This window comes from Anas acuta, chromosome 2 (genome assembly GCF_963932015.1).
Source record: "Anas acuta chromosome 2, bAnaAcu1.1, whole genome shotgun sequence".
Classification (NCBI taxonomy): domain Eukaryota; kingdom Metazoa; phylum Chordata; class Aves; order Anseriformes; family Anatidae; genus Anas; species Anas acuta.
In genome coordinates, this window is record NC_088980.1 from 136,548,906 (window position 1) to 136,570,258 (window position 21,353).

The window sequence follows — 21,353 nt, forward strand, 5'->3', positions numbered from 1 at the left end:
ACTCAGTGGCTATAAGATGCTTACCATAGTGTTGTAATTTGGATCAATATTGAAGACTGGAGAAGCGCTGATCTTTTTGGAAAGCTGCCCATCATTCTTTGCTTTCCTTATAACATCATAAATGGGGTTTGGAGGTTTCTGATCATGTAGAACTTTTTTCAGCTGGTTTTCCAGGCGTTGTGGGGCATCATTAACTACTTCAAAAACCCCAAAGTCAGGGTTAAATTTAACTGGCTGGGCAAAAGTCTACAAAAAGAAGTTTGGAAAGTTTTTAGCACTGTAATAAGGGAAATATCTCATTTAAGAAAGTTACTTTTTATGGTATAGTTGCATCCTACAGAATACAAGCTGGTATTATGAGGCTTCTTTCTCTTGATTCTAATTCACTCTAGATCACAGACCATTCTTTTTCAGATGCAAATTATAGTTCCACTGCACAAATGCCTAGAACATATAATTCATAGTGACTTCAACAACTGTTCTGCAAGAAACTACTTTAGATACCAGATCAGATCTCCAGTATTATTTTCCCATTTACTACCACAAACAGGCAAGACTTGAAAAGATTAGCAATGAAGCTGACTTTTTAAATGTGAAAGCATTTGAGGAGGATGAATCTGAAGATTCCCAAATATTAGAAAGGCTTTTCCCCATAGTATTACTTGTAGGTCAAGCACCTGCCATAACCTATGGCCTATAGTGAATATACAGCACTACAACAGATAGATATGGTAGTATACATGAGGCAGACCAAACTTCATCTTCAACTACATAATTTTAACTTTTGTCAACACACACACACATTTAAAAAAAAAAAAAATCCCTGCTTTGTACATTTTAAAACAGATCACAGAATTCTTTCATCTTTTAGCTCTCATAATAAATATTTCCTTTTCTTCTACATACTTCTACATATCTTTCAAGTGAGGAGGGGAAAATATTGATGGATTTTACAGAAATCTTGGGAGATAACCAAGCCATTTATGAAACTGAGGCTATACACAACCAGAGCATGAGTATCTCCATATTGAGCTAGAGGACTAGCGGACATGTTGTATTTAAGAACTGAAGAAAGCAGGAGGGAAAAATCCTGGCCATATCCAGATCCAGTGCCAAGACTTTTTTTTGGCGTTGTTCCAACTAGGATCCCACCTGGTGTTTGTACAGTTGTCGTTCCCCTGCACTTAATGAGATTATTATATTTTTCAAGCACTGTATTTTTCATTTCCTTGAACTTCTTCATGTATCACAGTATGCATATAGAAGCATATATATATACACACATAGACATAATTCATACACGTACTACATATGTTGAATACATGCTACATATAATATAGAAGTATATTATAAACCATTTTTATTCTTCTTTACACCTATGTAAGTCCAAAGCAACCATGTCAGTGTCAGCTATTTTGTTGCTTCTGTTTGAAGCACCTTTGTTGATAAATGTCTTATAGAGGAATGCCCCAAATCAACCCATGTGGCTGCAACATGTGGTTACAACATTCCCTGCTTGTCCCATAATGTCTCGCTGTGGAGGCTCAGCCTGGCAAAGCACGTAGCACGTGAGAGCTTGAAGTATATGATTAGGGCCTATGACATCAGACTGTCACTGGTCAGAGCCGTGCATTGAATTGCAGTAGTCTGTTGAGTTACCTAACTTCAGTTGAAAATCAAGGCTTGTTTTTTGTTCTCTGACACCTCGTGCCTCTTTCGGCATTAATTTTCTCCAGGGTACTCTGCAGGTTTTAGTGCTTTTTCTCCAGATGTACCAAACAGCATTTAAAAGAGGCTTTTATGTGTTGTTTTATGTGTTCTCTCTACTGCATTCCGACCTGCTCCCCATTTGTTGTGCATACGTTTCACTTAGTTTCAAACCTAATTTGGGCAGCTACTAACTTTTAAGAGACTAACTGTGCAACCTTAATAATCTCCAAATGTATTCTTTCTTATTTTTTGTGTGTTTTTAAAATGGAAACAGAAGAAAATACACTAAGAAACAAGGTGCTTCAGTCTCTCAGAATTGGAAATGCACTTGCTTGCAGAAAAAAAGCAAACAAAATGCAAATTCCATAATCTAGGGTTGCATGACTAGATACGACCAGATTATTTTAGTACCATGTCATTCAAGTTGAAAACTAAGCAAAGAGGACAAAGTTTGTCACACATACCTGCTTTTACTAAATCCTGTTTAACTTACTCTAGATTTTTCAATGCACATTCTCATTCACTGAACGGAAAACATATGGCAACTTTAATATAGTGAAACAGATGCCAATGGCAAGTTTTAAATTGTAAAGTGTATTGCTATTTTGGATGTCCAGCTATGAATCATTTATAAGACATACACTAATGGAACAAAAGGACATACATGGGTAAGAGGATTAAGACTTCACACAGTACATACAGAATCACAGAATCATCTAGGTTGGAAGAGACCTCCAAGATCACCTAGTCCAACCTCTACTTCACTGAAACAGGTGGTTCTGGTCCAAAGTTTTGAGGTATGGACCAAGGTGTAGTTTACTTATCCCCAGGTATAATTATCACCAGCAAGATAGCATCTGAAGTACTATATCCAGTTTTGGGTCTCCAGTACAAGAAGAATGTGCATAAGATTTAGTAGGCCCAGCAGAAGACTTCTGAGATTTTCAAAGGCTGAAGCACTTGCCCTGTGAGGAAAAGCTGAGGAAACAGAGCTTGTTTAGTTTGAAGAGCTCTGGTGTGAGACCTAGCAGCGGCCTGACAGTACTTACAAGGAGATTACTGAGAAGACAGGCTTTTCAGAGAGGTACATGATGAAAGGACAAGAGATGATGTTCATACACTGAAATAGAAGAGGCTCCAGCTGGATATAAGAAAAAAAAATATAGTAGGATAATTGGAATTAGGACAAACTGCCCAAAGAGACTATGGAATATGTTGTTGGAGATTTGCAAGCAACCTGGTCTCAACATTAAAGCACTGACCCTGCTTTGAACAGGAGGCCAGACTACAGACCTCCCCAAAGCCCCTTCCAGCATGAAGTGCAAGTCCCAAATTCTACCAGATAGAATATCTCATCAAAGCATCATATAAAAACAAATTAGAACAGTTTAAGCCTTCCTGGGGAAGTGTATTTCACTACCTTGCTTAAGAAAACTAGAATGATAAATCAGAATGCTTTTATAGGCATAATGAAAGAAGAGGTCATGACCTTCTTAAATCATCCTCACCACAAAAATAAAAATGATAATGTTATGATAAAATCAAATAGGAACATACACACACACACACAAAAAAAAAGCTGATTTCTTTGTAGGAAGCATTTTCCAAGTTACAGGACAGGGCAAACAGTCCCTCAGTTCTCTCAGCATATGAAAAACAAAAACTTTGGAACAAAACACATAATCCAACCATTCCCACACATTACAACCACAAAAAAAAAAAAAAAAAAAAAAAAAAGGCTCAATACCCTGTAGCAAAACTAAAGCTTTTCCCACAGAAGCCAAGCGCCATAAAATCCTATAATGTTTCACAGGACAATGATGGGAGAGGTTTATGGCACCACCAATATGCTGGGTCATTGCAATAACAAGGAATTTCTTCAGTGAAGATGACTATGTTGTGTTAAGGAGTAGATGATAGCCTACACTATAAAAGAAGGGGAAAAAATTATCCATGCCAATCTAATATACTAAGAAATGCCTTTCTTACCCCAAATTTGGCAAGTGCTTTAGCTTTTTATGGACAAGTAAAATACAATAACCAAAGACTAAAAGTATCAATGCATTCTTCCCTACATTCTTTTTCTAGTTTGGGCCAGTTTTTGATCCTTTGAAGATAAAGAGGAAAAACTCCAGAGCCAAATTATACTTCAAGATGTTAAAAAATAAAATTTAAAAAAAAATCCATTTTGGCAGGAGTCTTGAAATTTGGGATTCATATATTATCAGTTTAGCACAATAGAAAGGATCAACAAGGATTTGAGAATACTAACAAATAAGCTTACTAACTCTATAATCTACAGGCCATTCCCCCCTTGGCTCCAGTATGACCAATATAACTCATCGTAGTTAGCTTCAGAAAAAATCTCCAAGCAAACAACAAAAAGATGTTTTCACACTGTGGTACAGCAATACTATTGAATAAATAAACAATTGCTTGTACATTTTTGACAGCAAAGAAATTTTGTGGCTGTCAAATACACATTGATTATGGTTTCAGCTTAAGAATAAATAAAATACATAATTCTGAAATCTGAAGTTATACACTTAACTGAAGGGAAGGCAAATTTCCCTCAGTCCTCCCAAAACAGAAACCAAAACAGCATCCATCACCATGTTGCCAGGATATCAGACATATAAATCTTACTGTTCTCTGCCTTAACAGTTTTCAGATATACTTAACTTCAGATACAGTTAACAAATGCGTAAATATGCTCACCACATCCCACCCCGAGTAATATAGTTTGATCCCAAGAGAAACAGAATGACCACAGCTTGGCTGCCTCTTAGGTTAAGGCCCTGAAAGGGTGGGAATGAATAGAGACCACATCCAGGAACTTTGCCAAAACTTCTTTAAGAAGGGTATGTGTATATCATAAATAAAAGTCAGTGAGAATCCAGACCAGAAAAGAATTTGAGCAGCTCTAGGAAGTGCCTGGAAAATTCAGGCTGCACATGGTCAATGCCAAATCTCCCATTGACTTCAGTGAGTCCAGGATTCCCCTTCCATTGATGAGTAAGATGCAAGTCACAGTCACACACCACAGTCTAACAAAGAGAGGAGCATTTTAGGTAAACCTACTACCAATAAGAAGAGAAGTCAGGAGAGCTTTTTTTGCCTCCTTGTATATCAGTGCAAGTTTTTGGCCTGGATAAAACTCAACATAATACATATGTAAGGCCTCACTGATACAAATGTGTGCTGTTGATTTTTTTTTTGTTGTTGTTTTTTTTAAAAAAAGGGGTTGTAATGGCTCCTGCAGCCTCCTTCCATACACCTGGAAAAGACAAGCAGAAACTAATAGGCCTGCATTGATATCAATGATATCAAGCAGTCTACCTGCAGTATATTGTGTCTTCTATCCTTGTGGCCCTATTAATACATCTCTGTAAGGCTCTTTTTCTTTTTTTATGAGTGGAGAGCTTTTATAGTGGGAATGAGTTCTAAAAGAAGTAGGTCTTCAAATCTGAAGTTGACAAAACTGTGGTCACTTCATAGCTTTCCAATGCAAAGGAAACCCACAGCCAGGGACTTGCCACCAAGGGTACCATCTCCCAAATGCGATTCAAATGAGGTACAGGTAGCTCAGTTGTCTATAGTGAAATTCTTCAAGCAGGCTGAACAGAGCGTGTCTTCATCAGGAGCTGGTAGTTGGAACTGGTAACTGGAAGACGAGAGGCAAGGCCCCAGTATGGACTTGGGTGTGGAACGAATAGCAGGTAGGAGAACGAGAAACAAGTTGACATGACTGCACTTTCTTACTGAGGCCTACAACACAAAGCTGGATGGAGATTTCAGACTTCTGAGTTTTCATTCCTGGGTAAGCATAATCTTGGATGTTTTAATTGAATAAAGATTCCAGTGCTAGGGATTCCTGACCTGCTCAAATTGGAAATGCATCCATACCAATGTTTCTCTTAAATTTTTCATTTTTAATTATTTACTATGGAAAGTGTAACTTGTTTGTCTGCCATGTGATTGATTTCTGCTGCTGTGAAATCACTGTACTACTGGCAGTAAGTGCCCTCATGGGATTTTTTCTATTATTTTATCTTTCAAAAGTATTTTCCTTATAAACTGTCTTCCATTACAATATGTAGTTCTTTGGAGTACATAGATATTCATGTCAGATTTTCTGATGATTATTATGTCTATATTATTGCTTAAAGGATATTTTGTAAATCAAAGGGAAAAAAATGTGCTGCTATAGCAAGTTCCCAGTGATATAATTTTCCATACACCAGAGGTGCGTTATAAATCAATACAGAGACAGGCTCTTAAAATAAGCACGTATTACCACTGATTTCTTGTATCAAGTCACACAATATTTTCAGTTTAACTTGTTGCCTAACTACTAACACACCTGGGTAATACAGTTTCTAGGCAACAGCATATAAGCACAACAAGAATAAAGCAATGGAATTTTCAAGGCGCTGTTTTAGTAGAAGTGTTCTGAGAAGGAGAGGGAAGTTGGGAATATAAAATATTCAAACCGCAGAACCCAAGGCATTAATAGAACTTAATCCTGCAGAGGGTAAATCCCCAAGAAAAGATCAAAGAGAAAATAAAACCAATTATGAGAACACGACAAATAAACATAGCTAATACATCTTCTGTTTTCATGAAAGTTCATAAATAAATAAAGAGAGACCATGTGTGGTTTTAGAAACCTACCAAGATTACCAGCATAATACAGTGTTTACTCAGGACTGTCTGTGAACTCTTTTCTGTGGGCTTCAAGAGCAGTCAGAAGTGCCTGGACAATTGCTGCATTTCAGAGCTGCTGAACTGAGCCAGGACTCTGGGCTGAGGAGCCCTGTGAGGCCAAAGAGAATTTTGGCCTCTAAAAGATGTCCTGAAATCTGTGCATATCCAAGGAGACCCAGATACTAAGCAGGCTGAAGTTTTTTTCCCACTCCATCCTCTGTGATTTTGGGAAAACCTGAAGCATAGTTTCCAAATAAGCAGGGAAGGCGTGGAGGATGGTATTTCTGTGCTAAGAAAAATCTGGCATATAGATGGAGGCCTCGCTTTAAAGGCTAGGTAGTTAGGCTTGGATTTAGGCAATTATCCTGAAGCAGCTGCAGAAAAAGAGAGAGAAACCCAACACTCTCAACATACATTTTCTTCTGGCTGTGTCTCCATAGCTTTGTAAAAATTTTTCTTAGGAATCTTGCAATGAGCTGAAAGTGTATAAAGTCTGAGATACTGTTAGAAGTTAGTACCACTTCTGTGCACAATACCCACACTCTGATATGGTAGTTTTAAGCTTCCAGATTCTATTTTCATATCAAAAATTGATATAGGCATCCCATGCACAACTCCCATTATGTGTATTTTAGACAAATGTATGATATGGATATGGTTTAGAAAGTACGTGAAAGTGTAGATCAACTTGGTAAGCCTGAATCCTAACTGACTTCATTCCAATACTGGCCAAGGAGCATCCAAGAAATACTCTGCCCCTTCCTATTGCTAGTAGTGATTCCTACCAAGCAAGTTGCAGAAATGAGTATATGCAACATGTTTGGCTGCAGTGGATTAATGTGGGGCAACTCTGGGGTAGATTGGTTGGGAGGTCCCATGGGAACTTCGAGTGATACTGTAGAAAGGTCTGTGCCAGCAGGCAGGGGACTACCTATGTGATGTGTGCCAATGGAGAAAATGGGGACCTACTAAGTAAGGAGTATTAAGATGAAGTCAGGTGAAGTTGCCACATTGAGGGAGTAGGACAGTATACGTAACTCGTATGAGATTGTGGGGAGGCAGGGTAGTTGGTGGGGAAAAGGAACAAAGTATAGGGCAAATGGTTATATATAGGGCACTGGATCTGAGTGCATTGCCAGAAGAACGTAAATGACAAACATTGGTTTTATCAGCATGTATTTATTCCATAATACTGGAATAAAAGTGGACTCCTTATATTTTTTTACGTAAGCATTTATGTGTCTTTTTCATTTACTGTTCATAATATTTTGGTGCACTGTAAGTTAGATAAGTAAATTTGGAGGAGAAAAATCCGTCCCCAGAAGTGCTATTTTCTTGACACTGATAATTACATTAAATAGTAAGAGTTACTACCATTAAAACATGACAAATTGTAAAAGCCATTTAGCTTCTTTGTGGCAAAAATGCAAAATGTTCTAAGATGGATTACCTTATTACTAATCTTAGTAAGGTGTTTCTTGTATTTTGAAAAGGATTTCTGTAAGGTACTTACTGGAAGACTCAAAAATTCATTGAAGTAGTCCACAAGCATATCATCTGTGGCTAAGCAGTCTTCCTACAGACAGACACAAAACCAGAAAACAAGGTTTATAGTAATCTATACTAACAAGTTTTGAATGCACTGTTGCCTTGAACAATGTTTTTTTCCATGAGATATTACATGCAAACTTTTGTAAAATGTTATTTCTCACTTTTGAGAATATAGTCATTGCATCATCTTTATATTCTGGCCATTGCACACCACTGAGGTACTTAACGATTTAAAAAACACACATAGAGTTAAATCCTTTGCCAAGAAATTTACAGATAAAGCCTTCGTAAACCCAGCAGATTCTGAATGCTGGACACCTGCATGTTTACTTTTGAAAAAATGCATAATCTAATAGTCTAGAAATTCCCCACATTATACCTTTCTCTTTCCCACTGAGGAATGAGAAGAGTATAAACGTTCAGCAGAGCCTGCTTTTACTCCCACAGTGCTGCTTGGAGATGGTTTAGGGAATGTTTAGGAAACAACAGTAAATTTTCTGATCTATGATTTGGCTCACAAAGCAAGCAGTATATGCCACACCTGGAATCTGACAAAACTGGGAAGCTTCCAGTTGACTTCATCAGAAGTCAAGTCTGCATCTACAGGTTTTGGTACCTGTCTGACCCCTGTTATTTAAATACTGCAAATGAGACTCATAAACTGCCAGGAAAATACAGTTGTCATCTGTTTTACTGTTGTTGAATCAATAAATATGAATCCCAACCTTACCAATACCACCACCCCTGGTTTAAATTCAACAAAAGGTAGAAGAACACTATTATATTTGTCTTCAGAAATCTGCCTTCAGTATCATGAAGACTTCTGAAAAGTTTTAACAATTCCTTGAATATTATTTCTGCCTTGCAACACAAGGAGAATGCACCCAAGTCAAATCTGTTTACCAGTATCAGCAAAGATTTTATGACCAAAATCTTTTTCACAAGTTCATAACATTCAAATATATTAGTGAGGTAGAGTGTTAAAGAGAGGTTACACACAGTGCCAGTGGTATCATTTGTAGACAGGCAACATCTTGATCCAAACTCCACAGAGTCTGAACTAATTAAGGATAGCTTATCCTCAGTAAGGAAGAAATCTCTACTAATCTACTCTTAATATGAACTCAGGAAGGTCCCTATGTGCTGCATAACAAGCCACAACCACACCGGTGGCATTTGTCCACTCTTCGCCTGCCAACATCTATTCCTGAACACTTGTGGTGACTGCTTTGACTGATACAGGAAAGGCAAGTTAGCTCATGCTCATTCCTGGAAAAAGCTGACAACACTGAAAGCAAGGCTTTCTGCTTTACAGAGATCATGCTTTTTGATTATTTGGATCACAGGCCCATAATCCAGTGCAGTTGTAGTACCATGGACCTGGAGACGTTAGGGTACTGATCATATTTAACAAATTGTCTGAACTAAAGCATTTTGAAGTCAACAGAAAATTCTCCCACTAATGTCACTAGGCAGTCAATAAGATCCATAAATCTCAATTCAGCAAGTATTAACACAATTAACAATGAAAATAATTTGAAACAAACTGCTGTTTGCCTCACATGTGGTTTGGGTAATGCACAATTAGATTTCAAACTGATAAAGAGGAATCTGAAGATTGCAATATATATAATACACCATTCACATTTCACTGTTTCAAAGGACTTATTCAAAACAATTCATTTATTACTGGCTGAAGTATAAGCTGCTGAAGAATACGCAGGTAACATGTGTTTTTAATTTGTAAGGAATATAATTCTCTGTAGTCCCATATAACAGCAAGAAATATAAACACACTGGATCACTAATCAATAAAATGTTTATGATCTTATTAATGCAAGCTTTGCTACTTACTGCATCTATTGATATACACAACATGCTTTCCTCAGGTTCTTTTTGTTTGTTTGTTTTTTGTGGTCAGTCTTATTTTCATTTGAAAGCATAGTTGCACTTTCGTATTTGCACATTATAGGTTATAGAGCTGCATATACAATATTATAACTTAGATTTTTTTTTTTTTTGTGCCAGGAAGACTTTTAATTTCTTCCCATGCTAGCTTTCCTCCTATACAGTCAAAATTATACCTAGAAAAAGCTGCTTTCCAATTGCAGTTGGAAGTCAATTTGCTAAAAATTGGTCAAAAAATATGATTTTAATGAAATAGATGACAGTTTTGCCTTCATGCAATTTTTGTGTAAAATACAGCCTGTACAAATTCTATCAGTCTTTTAACATTGAAGGGAATTTAAAACTTATTTCTGCAAAGGAATACAACTGTTTCTTAGATATTTTGAGGACAAGATTGTTAAATCTGTCATATTGAACCAAACATGTTGATTGTTTCCTTCCTTCAACCTATTTTGCCTTTCTTTTCATTTTTGTATTTATTCTCCACAGTTTCGTTTCTCCTTTCTCCTTTTTCTTTTTTCTTTTTCTTTTTCTAACTGTTTTTCAAACTAAGTATTTTCCTTTGTCTAAGAAAATTGAAAGACATTGTTTTGTCACTCCATACTTAAAAGAGGGAAGAAATAAGAAAACAAAAACCAGTTTCCAGTAACTTTTTTGTTATTGGTTTTGCTCTACTGTTGCATGATGAAATGACTGATCAAGCCTTATAAAGCATACTTACAAACACGTCTTCTGTTATACATGGAGGCTCTGAAATAGAAAAATGAATTGTTATACATTGTACAAGCAATACAATCAAGTTTGTTCAACTATGAGCACTGAACAGAAACAAGAAGTAGTGAGGCATAACAACCTTCTTGGATACTCTGCAATAAAACAATATAGCTGAAGAAATAATATAAACTCTAAGAAAATGCAGAAATGTTAGTCCATACGTAAAAAAGTCAAATATCACAAGAATGATTTAAATATAATGAAAGTATCATTTAACTAGATTTTTTTCTGATATATATCAGCTAACTTCTTGTCAACTTCCCTCTGCAAAATTGATGACTAGAAGCTTGCTGGTTTTAATGAAAATACAGATTTGCATGAGGCTCTGGGAGCCTTGAACAGCAAGTATTGTGAATCACAAGATTAAAATTTAAAAACAAATGAGTTTGGGGTGTTCGCAAATAGCCAAATCTCACTCATTCCAGGAAAAGTCTCCATCTTCTGTGATACCACTTAAGACAGTACAGCTCTCTCTTCAGATTAATTAATTTTGCTAAACAAGTTTAAACCTAACAGTTCCAAATCCTTCTCCTTTTTATCACTGTCTCTGAACTTGAGACGACCACGCCAGGAGTCAGACTTGTGTCTGACACGGAGTCAGTTCATTACCCTGTTTAGAAAGCGCTACATACCAGTGGTAAGCCTCTTCGACTGCATGCTGGAGCTACACACAAAAGGGCCGGCATCCACCCCTGCAAGCTGACAACTTCATTTGCAAAGGTGAAATCCTTCCCTGCAGGGCAGAAATAGAAATTAGAGAGTTTCTGGGCCTGGCTCTGAACTCCTGGTCTTCATCAAGGCAGCCTGGCTCTGCTGTGGCCCACAGCAAGCCCAGGTTGCTATGGCACTGCAAACAATGCATGGGACTCACACGTGAGGCATGCTGACGATACAGTCCCAAAAGAGATGCCTAGGAAACAGGAATTTGAGGATATTTGAAAGAAAAACCAAAAAACACTCTCTTCTCAACCAACCTAGGCAGTTCTTAGTCCAAAATGATATTCAACTTTTCTCCTACATTAGCAACTCTTGTCAGCCAGTTGGGATATTGCCCTAAAAAAAAATCTCAAACCATACAATTAATGATCAACAGATTTACATCATAAATCCGTATCCTTAAGTGAGGCTGGACCCCAAGTAACAAAGCAAGTCCCATCTGTGGTAAAGCCAAGTAAGAAAAGGAGAGGAGCTTGGTGTTCCTCAGGCCGAGCTGAAACCAGGCCTGAGGAACTGCTTCCAGGCCCTGACTTAGCAGAAATCCAAAGGCAGCTCCATTTTCCCTCACTTAGGGAGATTATAAACGGCCTAGGGGGAAGGAGAAAAGACGTTGAGAAGTTGAAGAAAACCGCCCAGAACGTTAGTGGGCTCAAGGAGATATGGGATATAAGAGAAAACCATGTTTCTGACACGTTTAGCTGAGGCTGCATATGAGGGAGAAATTCATGCTCCTAAAAGTGAATTTCAGTGGATTTTAGCTACTCTATAGTTGAGATATGAAAACTTCCTACTTAGTGGGTAACTGATCCTAGAACTGCTTAAATTCTTCAGTCACCTACAGGTGGTTTTTGTTTTTGTTGTTGTTGTTGTTTTTCCATAAAATCTCCCTCAGAGGTTTCACTGCTGCATCTTTGCAGAACAGCACTGATTCCAGTAGCTTGGCATAAATCCCACTGGGATCAGACGCAGTACAAAAGGTCATGTGTACAAGTTACATAAAGGTCTCCTGTAAGAAGCCTAATCCAACACCTATGTGCAAGAAGGACCCAAAATGGACAAAGAACATCCAATTTCCAGCAAACTCTTCTTGTTGTGCCCATTTTCACAGAACTATACAGTATCTCCAGACATACTCCAGGTGTGGAAAAAGGATGATTGTAATCAATACACGATTTTGGTGGAATTTATGATCAAATAAAACAGGAGAAATGCATGTGCTGAAGGACTACAACTTACAGCCCAGGAACTGACAACCACCAAAAACAAACAAGCAGCAAATCTAGTATCTCAGAGGCAGGGAAAAATTGCTTAATTTCCTGGAAAGATGTGGTATTTTGCAGCCTTTACTTCAAATGTGCGTTGCCACTCACGGGAGTGCCTGCCCAAATACCCTGATCATTGCTCTAATTACTAAATACCAGAGTAATGCCTCTAATTGTCCTGGTGGAGTGCTGTTTGCTCTCAGTTTGGCTTTTTAGTGTGTTTTGTTTTGTCTTGTTTTTTCACATAAGGGAATAACAGTATTTCCAAAAACCTAAGAAATAAGTCTGAATAATATCGTAGCCAAGATACACGTTTTGGCCAAAAGCTTGATATGTCTGAAAAGTATACTCAACAGAAGCAAAGAACAAAATATAAAGTTTCAGTCTCCCAACCTAAATAAGCTACAATTTAATTTTTGTGGTCAGTATTCTGACAAATTATTAACCACTCATAAGCAAAGCTCTCTATGTAGCTTCTTTTCAGTAAGAGGTGAGAGATTAACACCAAACAACACATTTAAACACATGATTTCTTAGTGTCATGTATCAGGACACATTCTGTTGTGATCATGAAATATTTCAGACGGGTATACCTAGCATATATGTAAGAGAAATATTCATTACCAGATAACCCATAAAATGTAAAGTGAAATCTTTCCAACAGGTAGCAGAATTTCATGGCCTTTTATATGAGTCTGAATGGTCTTATAACCAAACTACTTACCCCAATTTTAAATCTTTAAGTTAAGATTCAAGGGAGGATTTTGCCCCTTTCCCCCATCCTTCTCTTTTTCTTTCTGATTTTCTTTCTGATGTTGGTTTAGATATAATCTTTGGTGTATAACATTCTCTTAAACTTCCGTACTTGCTTGTAATTTTACAAGAACAAACAACAATAGGAACATGATGAATGAATCTTTTTTAAAATACAAAGTGGAAGCCACAAGTCAGCTTAGATAGAAATGAAGTCTGGAAACAAGTCAATAAAAAAAACAATAGTCCTTTTTCTCTCCCGTCATCTGGTGTATTTTGGTATAAAACTCTTAGGTCTTTGGTCTCTTTGTAGTATGCTTCAAAGACTGCATTTTGGAGGGAGCTCATCAGGAAATACACACTGTACTCTCATGGAGAATCTGTTCGCAGTCATCATTGCTTTCTCATTCTCTTAGTTATCAGCACACATTTAAATTGACCAGTGTGTGTATGTGTGTTTGGAGAAATAGAACCCTTCACTCTTCATTATATATTGCCAAATAAGGTTCATCATCTGATAAAATTGGAATATAAGTATTTAGCTCATTTCTCTCCTCTTCCACATTTTTCTTTCTATACTTTTCTCTTCTTTTAATTTTGATTAATATTTGTTTTAACAGAGGTGCAGACCTAAAAAGTGTTTCATAAATATAATCAAAACTATAATCCACCCCAAAGAGCATCTGATCATGTAGAAAAGATGAATGGCTGGACAGGACAGAGAACAAGTTACAAAGGTTACACTGGTAAAATCCTAAACAGAAGTAAAAAAAAAAAAAAAAAAAAAAAAAAAAAAAAAGGAGGTCTCAAGTTATTAGCATTTTAACAAAATGTTAGTCAAGCAGGAGGCCCACACAGCTTTGCAAAGGAATATAAATTAGAGGATAACATAAATGGGTCTTATCCATCCCCACTGGCGTCTCCCTCTTCTGCTCGTTACTGAAGAGCCATTTGGAGATGGCTCAGTCAAGACTTGTTATTGTCCCTTTCACCCCATTTCTCTAAAACGTGAAGTGTTCCTAGGCTATCCAACATTTCCCAGGAGCAGTGTTTTAAAGCATCACCTAGACAAATCAGAACAAAACTGCTGAGACAACTTTGCACCTGAAGAAACAAGTCTATAGGCTATGACAGCCTGCTGGGTGAACAAGTCTCCTTGTGACTTCCTCCAGTGAAGAAGAGAAACTGGATTGCTCCTTTAAATTCAGATGTCCACTTGTCCTTTTTGGTGCTAACCTGTGTTTGATTCCCATCAATGGTCACGGTAAAATCATGATCACCTCCATGATTAATGACATTCAAACCTAGTAAATAACATTTTTTAAAAAATGCAGTTAGACATCTAGCCATCAAGGGCAGCTACGAATGAATTGCCACTGATTTCAATAGGAACTTTCCATCTCAGATATACGTGGGCACTTCATCATATGTTATCCTTAATGCTTAACTACCCTTACAAAAAACCACCCTTACTTGAACATAGCCATTCTTTCTCTCTTGGATGATCGCCACATACTTTTTAGCTTTTGCATCTGTGAAAGCAGCGATCTCATGATCAGAAAACAGGTGCTAGGAAACCTGTTTAAATATTGACTACAGGGCTGCCAAAATGGGAGTCGGACCCTGAGGGGAAAGCATGAATTCATCACCAGATAGCTGGTCCTTCCATGCCTGGAATAATTATAGTAGCAAAATGGCAGAAGGCAGCTGTTGCAGTGGCATGGCCCCCATGTGTGGAGTCTGATAATACAGGTTTACAGCATGGCTTAACATGATCCTGTGGCTGTTGGAAAACATTAAGGCAGACACCAGAAGAAACAGTTATTAGGAAAACGAGCACTCTCTTCTGAAAGGAGAAAAAAAATATCCCTGAAGATAATCTAGGTGAAAAGAAAAAAAAAAAGTGCTTAACATAGGAAGAGTTAAATAGCAAAGGTGGAGATGCAAGGGAGCCCAACTTGTACAACAGTAAATATATGGATGGCCAGTGGAGAACATTCTCTGCCTTGTCTATGTCATCAATGGCTTGTGGATTCCTGTAACAAGTCTTATTCTACCAGGACAAGGCAGAGGTGTCTTATCACATCTAAAGAGTTTATTCCAAGTTTGATTCCCCTTTCCTTATTACAAACCTTAGAAAAAAATAAAGTATAGAGACCTTCCCGGAAATTGAATTAGAATTTGGTAGAACCACCTAGCAATTTATGATGCATATTTGTACTCTTGCTACCTTGTACATATCAGCTACCTTCTTCATACCTGATCTCTTCAGAAATTTCCATTATCACCTTCAGAGAAGAAGTGCTAGAATTTTAGGAGAATATTGCAGCATCTTTCCTAATTTTGGAAAGGAGCATTAATACTTGATTGGAAAAAAAAGCTATTCATCAAAATTGTTGCAGTTTGAAGAAGTGTCAGAAATAGTCATTTTCTGAAGACAACATAAAAATCAGGAAAGAACTACTGGACTCACAGCTATTAAGCCTCATAGAAGATTTAAAAAAATGGCACGTGAATAAGTTTACAGCATGGCAGACAGGTTATTGCTAGCAGCCCTATTATACTTAATATAGCCTAGCTTTCAAATGAAATGATACACAGATCAGAATAACCTATTGCAGATATTTCTCGCAGAGGTTTCAGTGTCAGGGGATGTATTAGAAATTTTGGCACTGTGTATAAGAGATTGCACTGTCACTGCCTCTTCTCTATTTCTCACATAGATAAAACGAGTCATGGTTTGTAATGCATTTTGACAATGCTAGTTCAAGCTTTACAAGTTTACCACCGCTTCTTAGTTTTAGTTGTGTGAAAAGTTTCCTGACTTTTTTTTTCCTGGTGCTACTTGTAGCTTGGTTTCAGTTGGATCAATTCCTTGATCTTGCTTTCACAGGTGTTTTATCCAAGTGTAGGGCTCACGCAAGAGACATAAGCAGTAGCTTCAGCAGGTAGAAATAATATATGCCAATAATGCTTAACATAACCTTTGACAAAATCATTGCCTGGCAGCAGGTAGCACATACCCAACAAGAAACAGTAACTAATAGGAGCTCATAAAGATCTCAAGGCTTTTCAAAAAAGTAGACAAAGTTACAGCTTCCCCCCCTCATTTATTCCTCTTTCCTGCCTATTGCTCTCCTGGACTCCAGAAGTATCTAGTAAAAGAATAACAAATTCCCAAGTTAGCACTTCAGTCTTCATCTTACAAGCTTCAGCTAAGAAGAAATGCTGTGATTCTGGTATAGATTAAAAACTTCCATGGGAATACTGGAATACTTAGCCCCATCCCAAATTTGATTTTTTAACAGTTATTATTTCCCCTTTTTTGTTCATTGAAGCCACCAGAACATCAATTAATATGAAAAAAGATACAAAACAATTTTTCCCATCATCGTTTTAAAATGTGATGGACAGTTACATTTTGCAGCCAGCACCAGGCTGGCATAGGGACTGCTGGACGATCAAGTCTGTGGCTGAGACAGAGGAATGGAGCCTGTTCAGGCCAACCTTGCCTGGTTGCCGTAGGACCTGGCAGTGTGCCCACCCTGCAAAGGAAGCTCTGGAGAAATAATACCCTCTCGATTGCTTCCCAGGATGCCACTCTTCCCATGGAGATTTGAAGACTTTGGTATGCAGCTCCTGGGGACAGGAATTACGGCCATCCTTGCTTCCAGCTATTCAAAACATTTTGCATTTGTAATGTTGAGCTGGTGTGCAAAGGTTAAAGAAAAAAAAAAACACAATTTAAAGTTTTCTTCTGAAACAAAAACCTTTGGTGCCCCCTTGTGATAAAATGCTTTCATCAGCAGAATGCATGCAGTTGAAATCCGGGTCTATTTACAGTGAGAAAAGTAGCTTGGCCCTTGAGACACATTCACATTTCAGTTAACTAACTAAGCAAAGCATCTCCTGGAATTAGTTTGTTTTCTTGTTGTCCATTCCTTGTTGTATGATGTTCTCTCTAGGCGATGATAATTATTTGAACTAAAGAAGAAACACCGAACAGGACCTAGATAAACGCTTGCTGGTGCATTCATGTTTGAAGCACAGAACAGTATCCATATCTTACCCGTCACAATGATTTAAAAAAAAAAAAAAAAGAAAGAAAGAAAGCTTATAAAAAAAGCCCATTTAGAATTCAGTCTTGAACCATTTCTTGACAGAAACACCTTCCAAACAGCAAGGCTGAAGAATAACTGTATCTCACCAATAGTTTTTGAACTCTAATAAGTACACAGTGAGGAAAGGGAAACAAGAATCAGGAAGGATGAAAGAATGAGGAATGATGAAAGAACCTGAAACTCCAACACTTTATAGGAGTGTTTTTCTTGTAGAAATTTTGAAAGGTAGGAGAATGTTCTCAACACAACAAATCCTTGTGTTTGAAAACAAAGCTGTTGTTATTTCTGCAATCTGTGTAGCATCTAATTCATCAGACCATGCACCAGAAAAATATATGGGATTCAAAGCAGAGAAAAAAATAATTTTGGATCTCAGTGACCAATATATAGACAAGTCATTGAGCCCCTTGAGTACTGTCACAATGAAGCAATTCTGTGAGGCATGTTCTTCAGGCCCTGAATAATTTCCTACACTCTAAAGACTTAAAGAACATTAGCATCTGCTCTGTGAACATGAGATTGGAGTCCTCTGTTTATGGAAGAGAAGCACTTTAGGGTGATAATCAATGTTTCTGCTGAAGTAGAAGACCACTGCACAGGTCTAATTCTGCAGTTCCAAATGATAAGCATAGCTTCTAACAAATGTTTTTATCTAGTCTACTAACACTTCTCAGTTAACTACCCACCTTTTGCCAGAAGTTACTATCCCTCTACCACAATAACTGGTTCTAGTCATGATGCAGTGTTTAAGCTTGAACAGTCATAGAAGCAGATTTTCACAATGGTTCAGGACTGAAGGGGAGCAGCTGAAGTGCACAAATTCCACATCCCATTAGCCAGAAATTGAAGGTGCCCACAGAATTAAGATAATTAATAGATAATTAAGATAATAACTCAGCAGCCCTCACACAAGTGTTTTCAGATTTAGTTCTCGGATGCACAAAAAAAATCTCTAAAGTAAAGAACCATTTTTATATGAAACATCCACTATTCAGCACCAATGCTTATGGATTCATTCAGCACTCCATGCCACTTATATCATCTGCTGAACAGTTGGTATCTCTACTGATCATCCAGTAGCACTCAGCTCAAAAATGTCTTAAAAACATTTAGGCTTCCAACAAGTTTGTACAGATTCCAACACTGTACAGAGGCTTGTAAAAATGAGTATAGAAGTGTTAACTTTTTTGTAATGAGCATTTCAAAAAAGGCAGAGCTCAGGAAGTCACAGACAGTAAAAGCAAGCTTTGCTTTTGCTTAACTAAAAATAAACAGTTCCCAAAAAGCAGTTAGGTTTTGTTGGGGCATGTGACAAGCAATAACAATCTGCTATAAGTTTTACATCAAAAAAAAAATCCATTAAGATTCACTACAAAGAATTTGCTCTTAAACATGTATTAGAAACACAGAAAACATTAAATCACGACAAGACTGAAGCAGAGAAAAAGTCTGAAGCTTAGTAGTACAAAGTACAAGGTTATATACTTAAGGTTCTGTAAGAATTTATGGAAGAAATTGGGATCTTATCTTTTCAAAATTTGAGAGAGAAGAATGTGGGAGTACTACACCTAGCGACTAAACTGCAAATGTGTTGAAGCCGTATAAAAGAAGTTCCACTCTTGGTATGTGCCAGTATTTCCAAATATTTCTGATAGATCAAGGAAAGCACTGATAATATTCAAGGTTGTGATGAGCTTTTACCTGGAATACTGGCTGTACACACTCAAAGAATAGATTCAAATGGCAACAATGAAGAGTCATTGAAACAATCCAAGGAACAGAAGATGTATCTATAAGATTATATTAAGTTCAGTGGTTTTTTTTGTTTGTTCGTTTTGTCAATGATACAAAGAGTGAGAAGATACTTGTATTACATAGTCACAACATTGGGGAAAAGAGGTGAGTAACAGATGCATCAAACAGCTGTTTTAATGGCAACGTTGAAAAAAGGCAACTGGCTAAGTGACTAGTAGAGCAATCTGGAATAGACCTCCAATATAAAGGTAATTAGATGGGATTCTATCCAGTTTTAAGACAGAGCCTCATGAGTTTACACGAGCTCAGCACTAGACTCCAGGAACCAGGAGTCCCTTTCTAATCTGTTATTCCTGCTTTTCTTCATGTGCCTATGAAAACAAGGAAAGGGAATTAGTTCTTGTATTAAAATTAACCTAAGTAGTCTAAATTACCAAAGGGTACTAATGAATAACCAATATATAGAAAAGGAAAATCTGACAGATGTTGGTGAGTTCCTTAATTTAGTAAACAACTTTTCTTACCATTTTTAGCTAGAGTTAGTGGTAAAACATACTAACGTTCTCTGTGCTATAAACAATTAGAAAAATTTATAACAATTTTCCCCAAATTCCTTGTCACCTAAGAACGAATGATCAGAGGCTTAAAGTCATTTCAATTTCCCTCTCAGAGACCGCTTGAAGTTTATAGCTGCTACTTAAAAAAAAGATTTATGATGTATGACTGTTAAGGCAAGGTCTGTCGGCAGACTAAGGCTATTTCTAAGAAATCTTGTTTAGAATTCAAACCCACAGTTTTGGCTCAAGCCATCACCTTCAGAAATCTAAGCGCATTCCTTGGACATCTTTTTGTAGGCAGTATTGCTCCTCCCACTGGAGAACATGCCTGTCCAAAGGGAAATGTCAATGAAAAAATTCAGCAGCAAATACATGAACCAATACTATATCTATATTTTATTAGGCATTAATTTTAACCTCATTATCCATGTCTTTCAGAGTGAAAGATAATTCATTCCTCCCTTTTCTACAATCTTATTACTATAACAAAAATTCTGCAACCGGAGAATAATCGTAGGCAGAATACTTTAGGAAATTCTCAACTATACTCATCCTACTGCTTCTACTCAAGGAAGAATTTTGCATTCTTTTTCTCTATACTAGAAAGCGGTGCTAGTATGTGACAAACTTTAGTCATTAAAGCTGCAGCAGTACTGAACAAGTATCAGGTCCAGGTCTTCAAAAATTAATTTAGTCAAGCAGGAAAAAAAGATGTTGAGCATGAATCCCTGGACACCCTCACACTCATGGACCATTTTATTTTATAAAGTTGGAATAACAGCCATACAGAACCAATTTGCCAGCCCTGTTCTTAGTGAATTATTCAGATTTAGTAAAACCAAACTTTTTGTATGAATTCATATCTCTTAGCAGAATTTTTCCATTAAGTTAAAACATACTTAACAACTGGTTCTTAAGCTCACATATGGCTTTCCATCCAAAGGTGGTTGCTTGAAACAGATGCACCTATTTTAGGTGCACCTAAATACTAATAATAAAATTAATAAAAATATTGATATAAATATAAAATATAAATAGTAAATAATACTAAATAAATTTCTCAAATACTTTGAGAAATATTGCTAAAGTAATTAACACGAGACTTGCTCTCTTCCCGTATTTCCAAATTAGGCTAAAATACTGCATATCAGAACAGTGAGTTAAATCATCTCAGCATCTGTGATAAACCTCCCACTAATTTCAAGGATGCATTTAAGGCTTTTTTTTTTTTTTAATGTTAGAGGCAGGGTAAATTGATATTTAGCAAAGGCAAAATGCAGCAATGGGTATAGCACACTGGCATGGTTTGATATGCTGTACTTATTCTGCAGTGCAGCTACTACCATCCCCTATTTTATTTGATAGTTTGATTTGATAACAACTATCAAACGCTAAGCCAAATGAAGTTATTGCAAAGTTACAAGTTACATGTAATCAGAATCTTGCATGATACAACTTTCTACGCAGGAAGTTCTGCTTCATCCTGTGAATGTAAACTTTCATTGAAACTACTATCTATTTTAGAAGTGTTTATTTTG

General features: G+C 37.0%; 1 protein-coding gene across 1 annotated transcript in view; it reads right to left on the reverse strand.

Moving 5' to 3' along the window:
• The window catches only part of RGS22 (regulator of G protein signaling 22), a 66,576-nt gene extending 55,192 nt beyond the window's left edge, over window positions 1–11,384 (reverse strand). The window contains exons 1-4 of the mRNA XM_068672358.1: window positions 11,283–11,384; window positions 10,598–10,626; window positions 7,931–7,993; window positions 25–246 (exon numbers count right to left, since the gene is read on the reverse strand). Coding sequence (XP_068528459.1) covers window positions 25–246; window positions 7,931–7,993; window positions 10,598–10,626; window positions 11,283–11,307 — 339 coding nt within the window. The 5' untranslated portion in view covers window positions 11,308–11,384. The remainder of the gene's footprint in view (window positions 1–24; window positions 247–7,930; window positions 7,994–10,597; window positions 10,627–11,282) is intronic.
• Window positions 11,385–21,353: the final 9,969 nt, after the last annotated feature.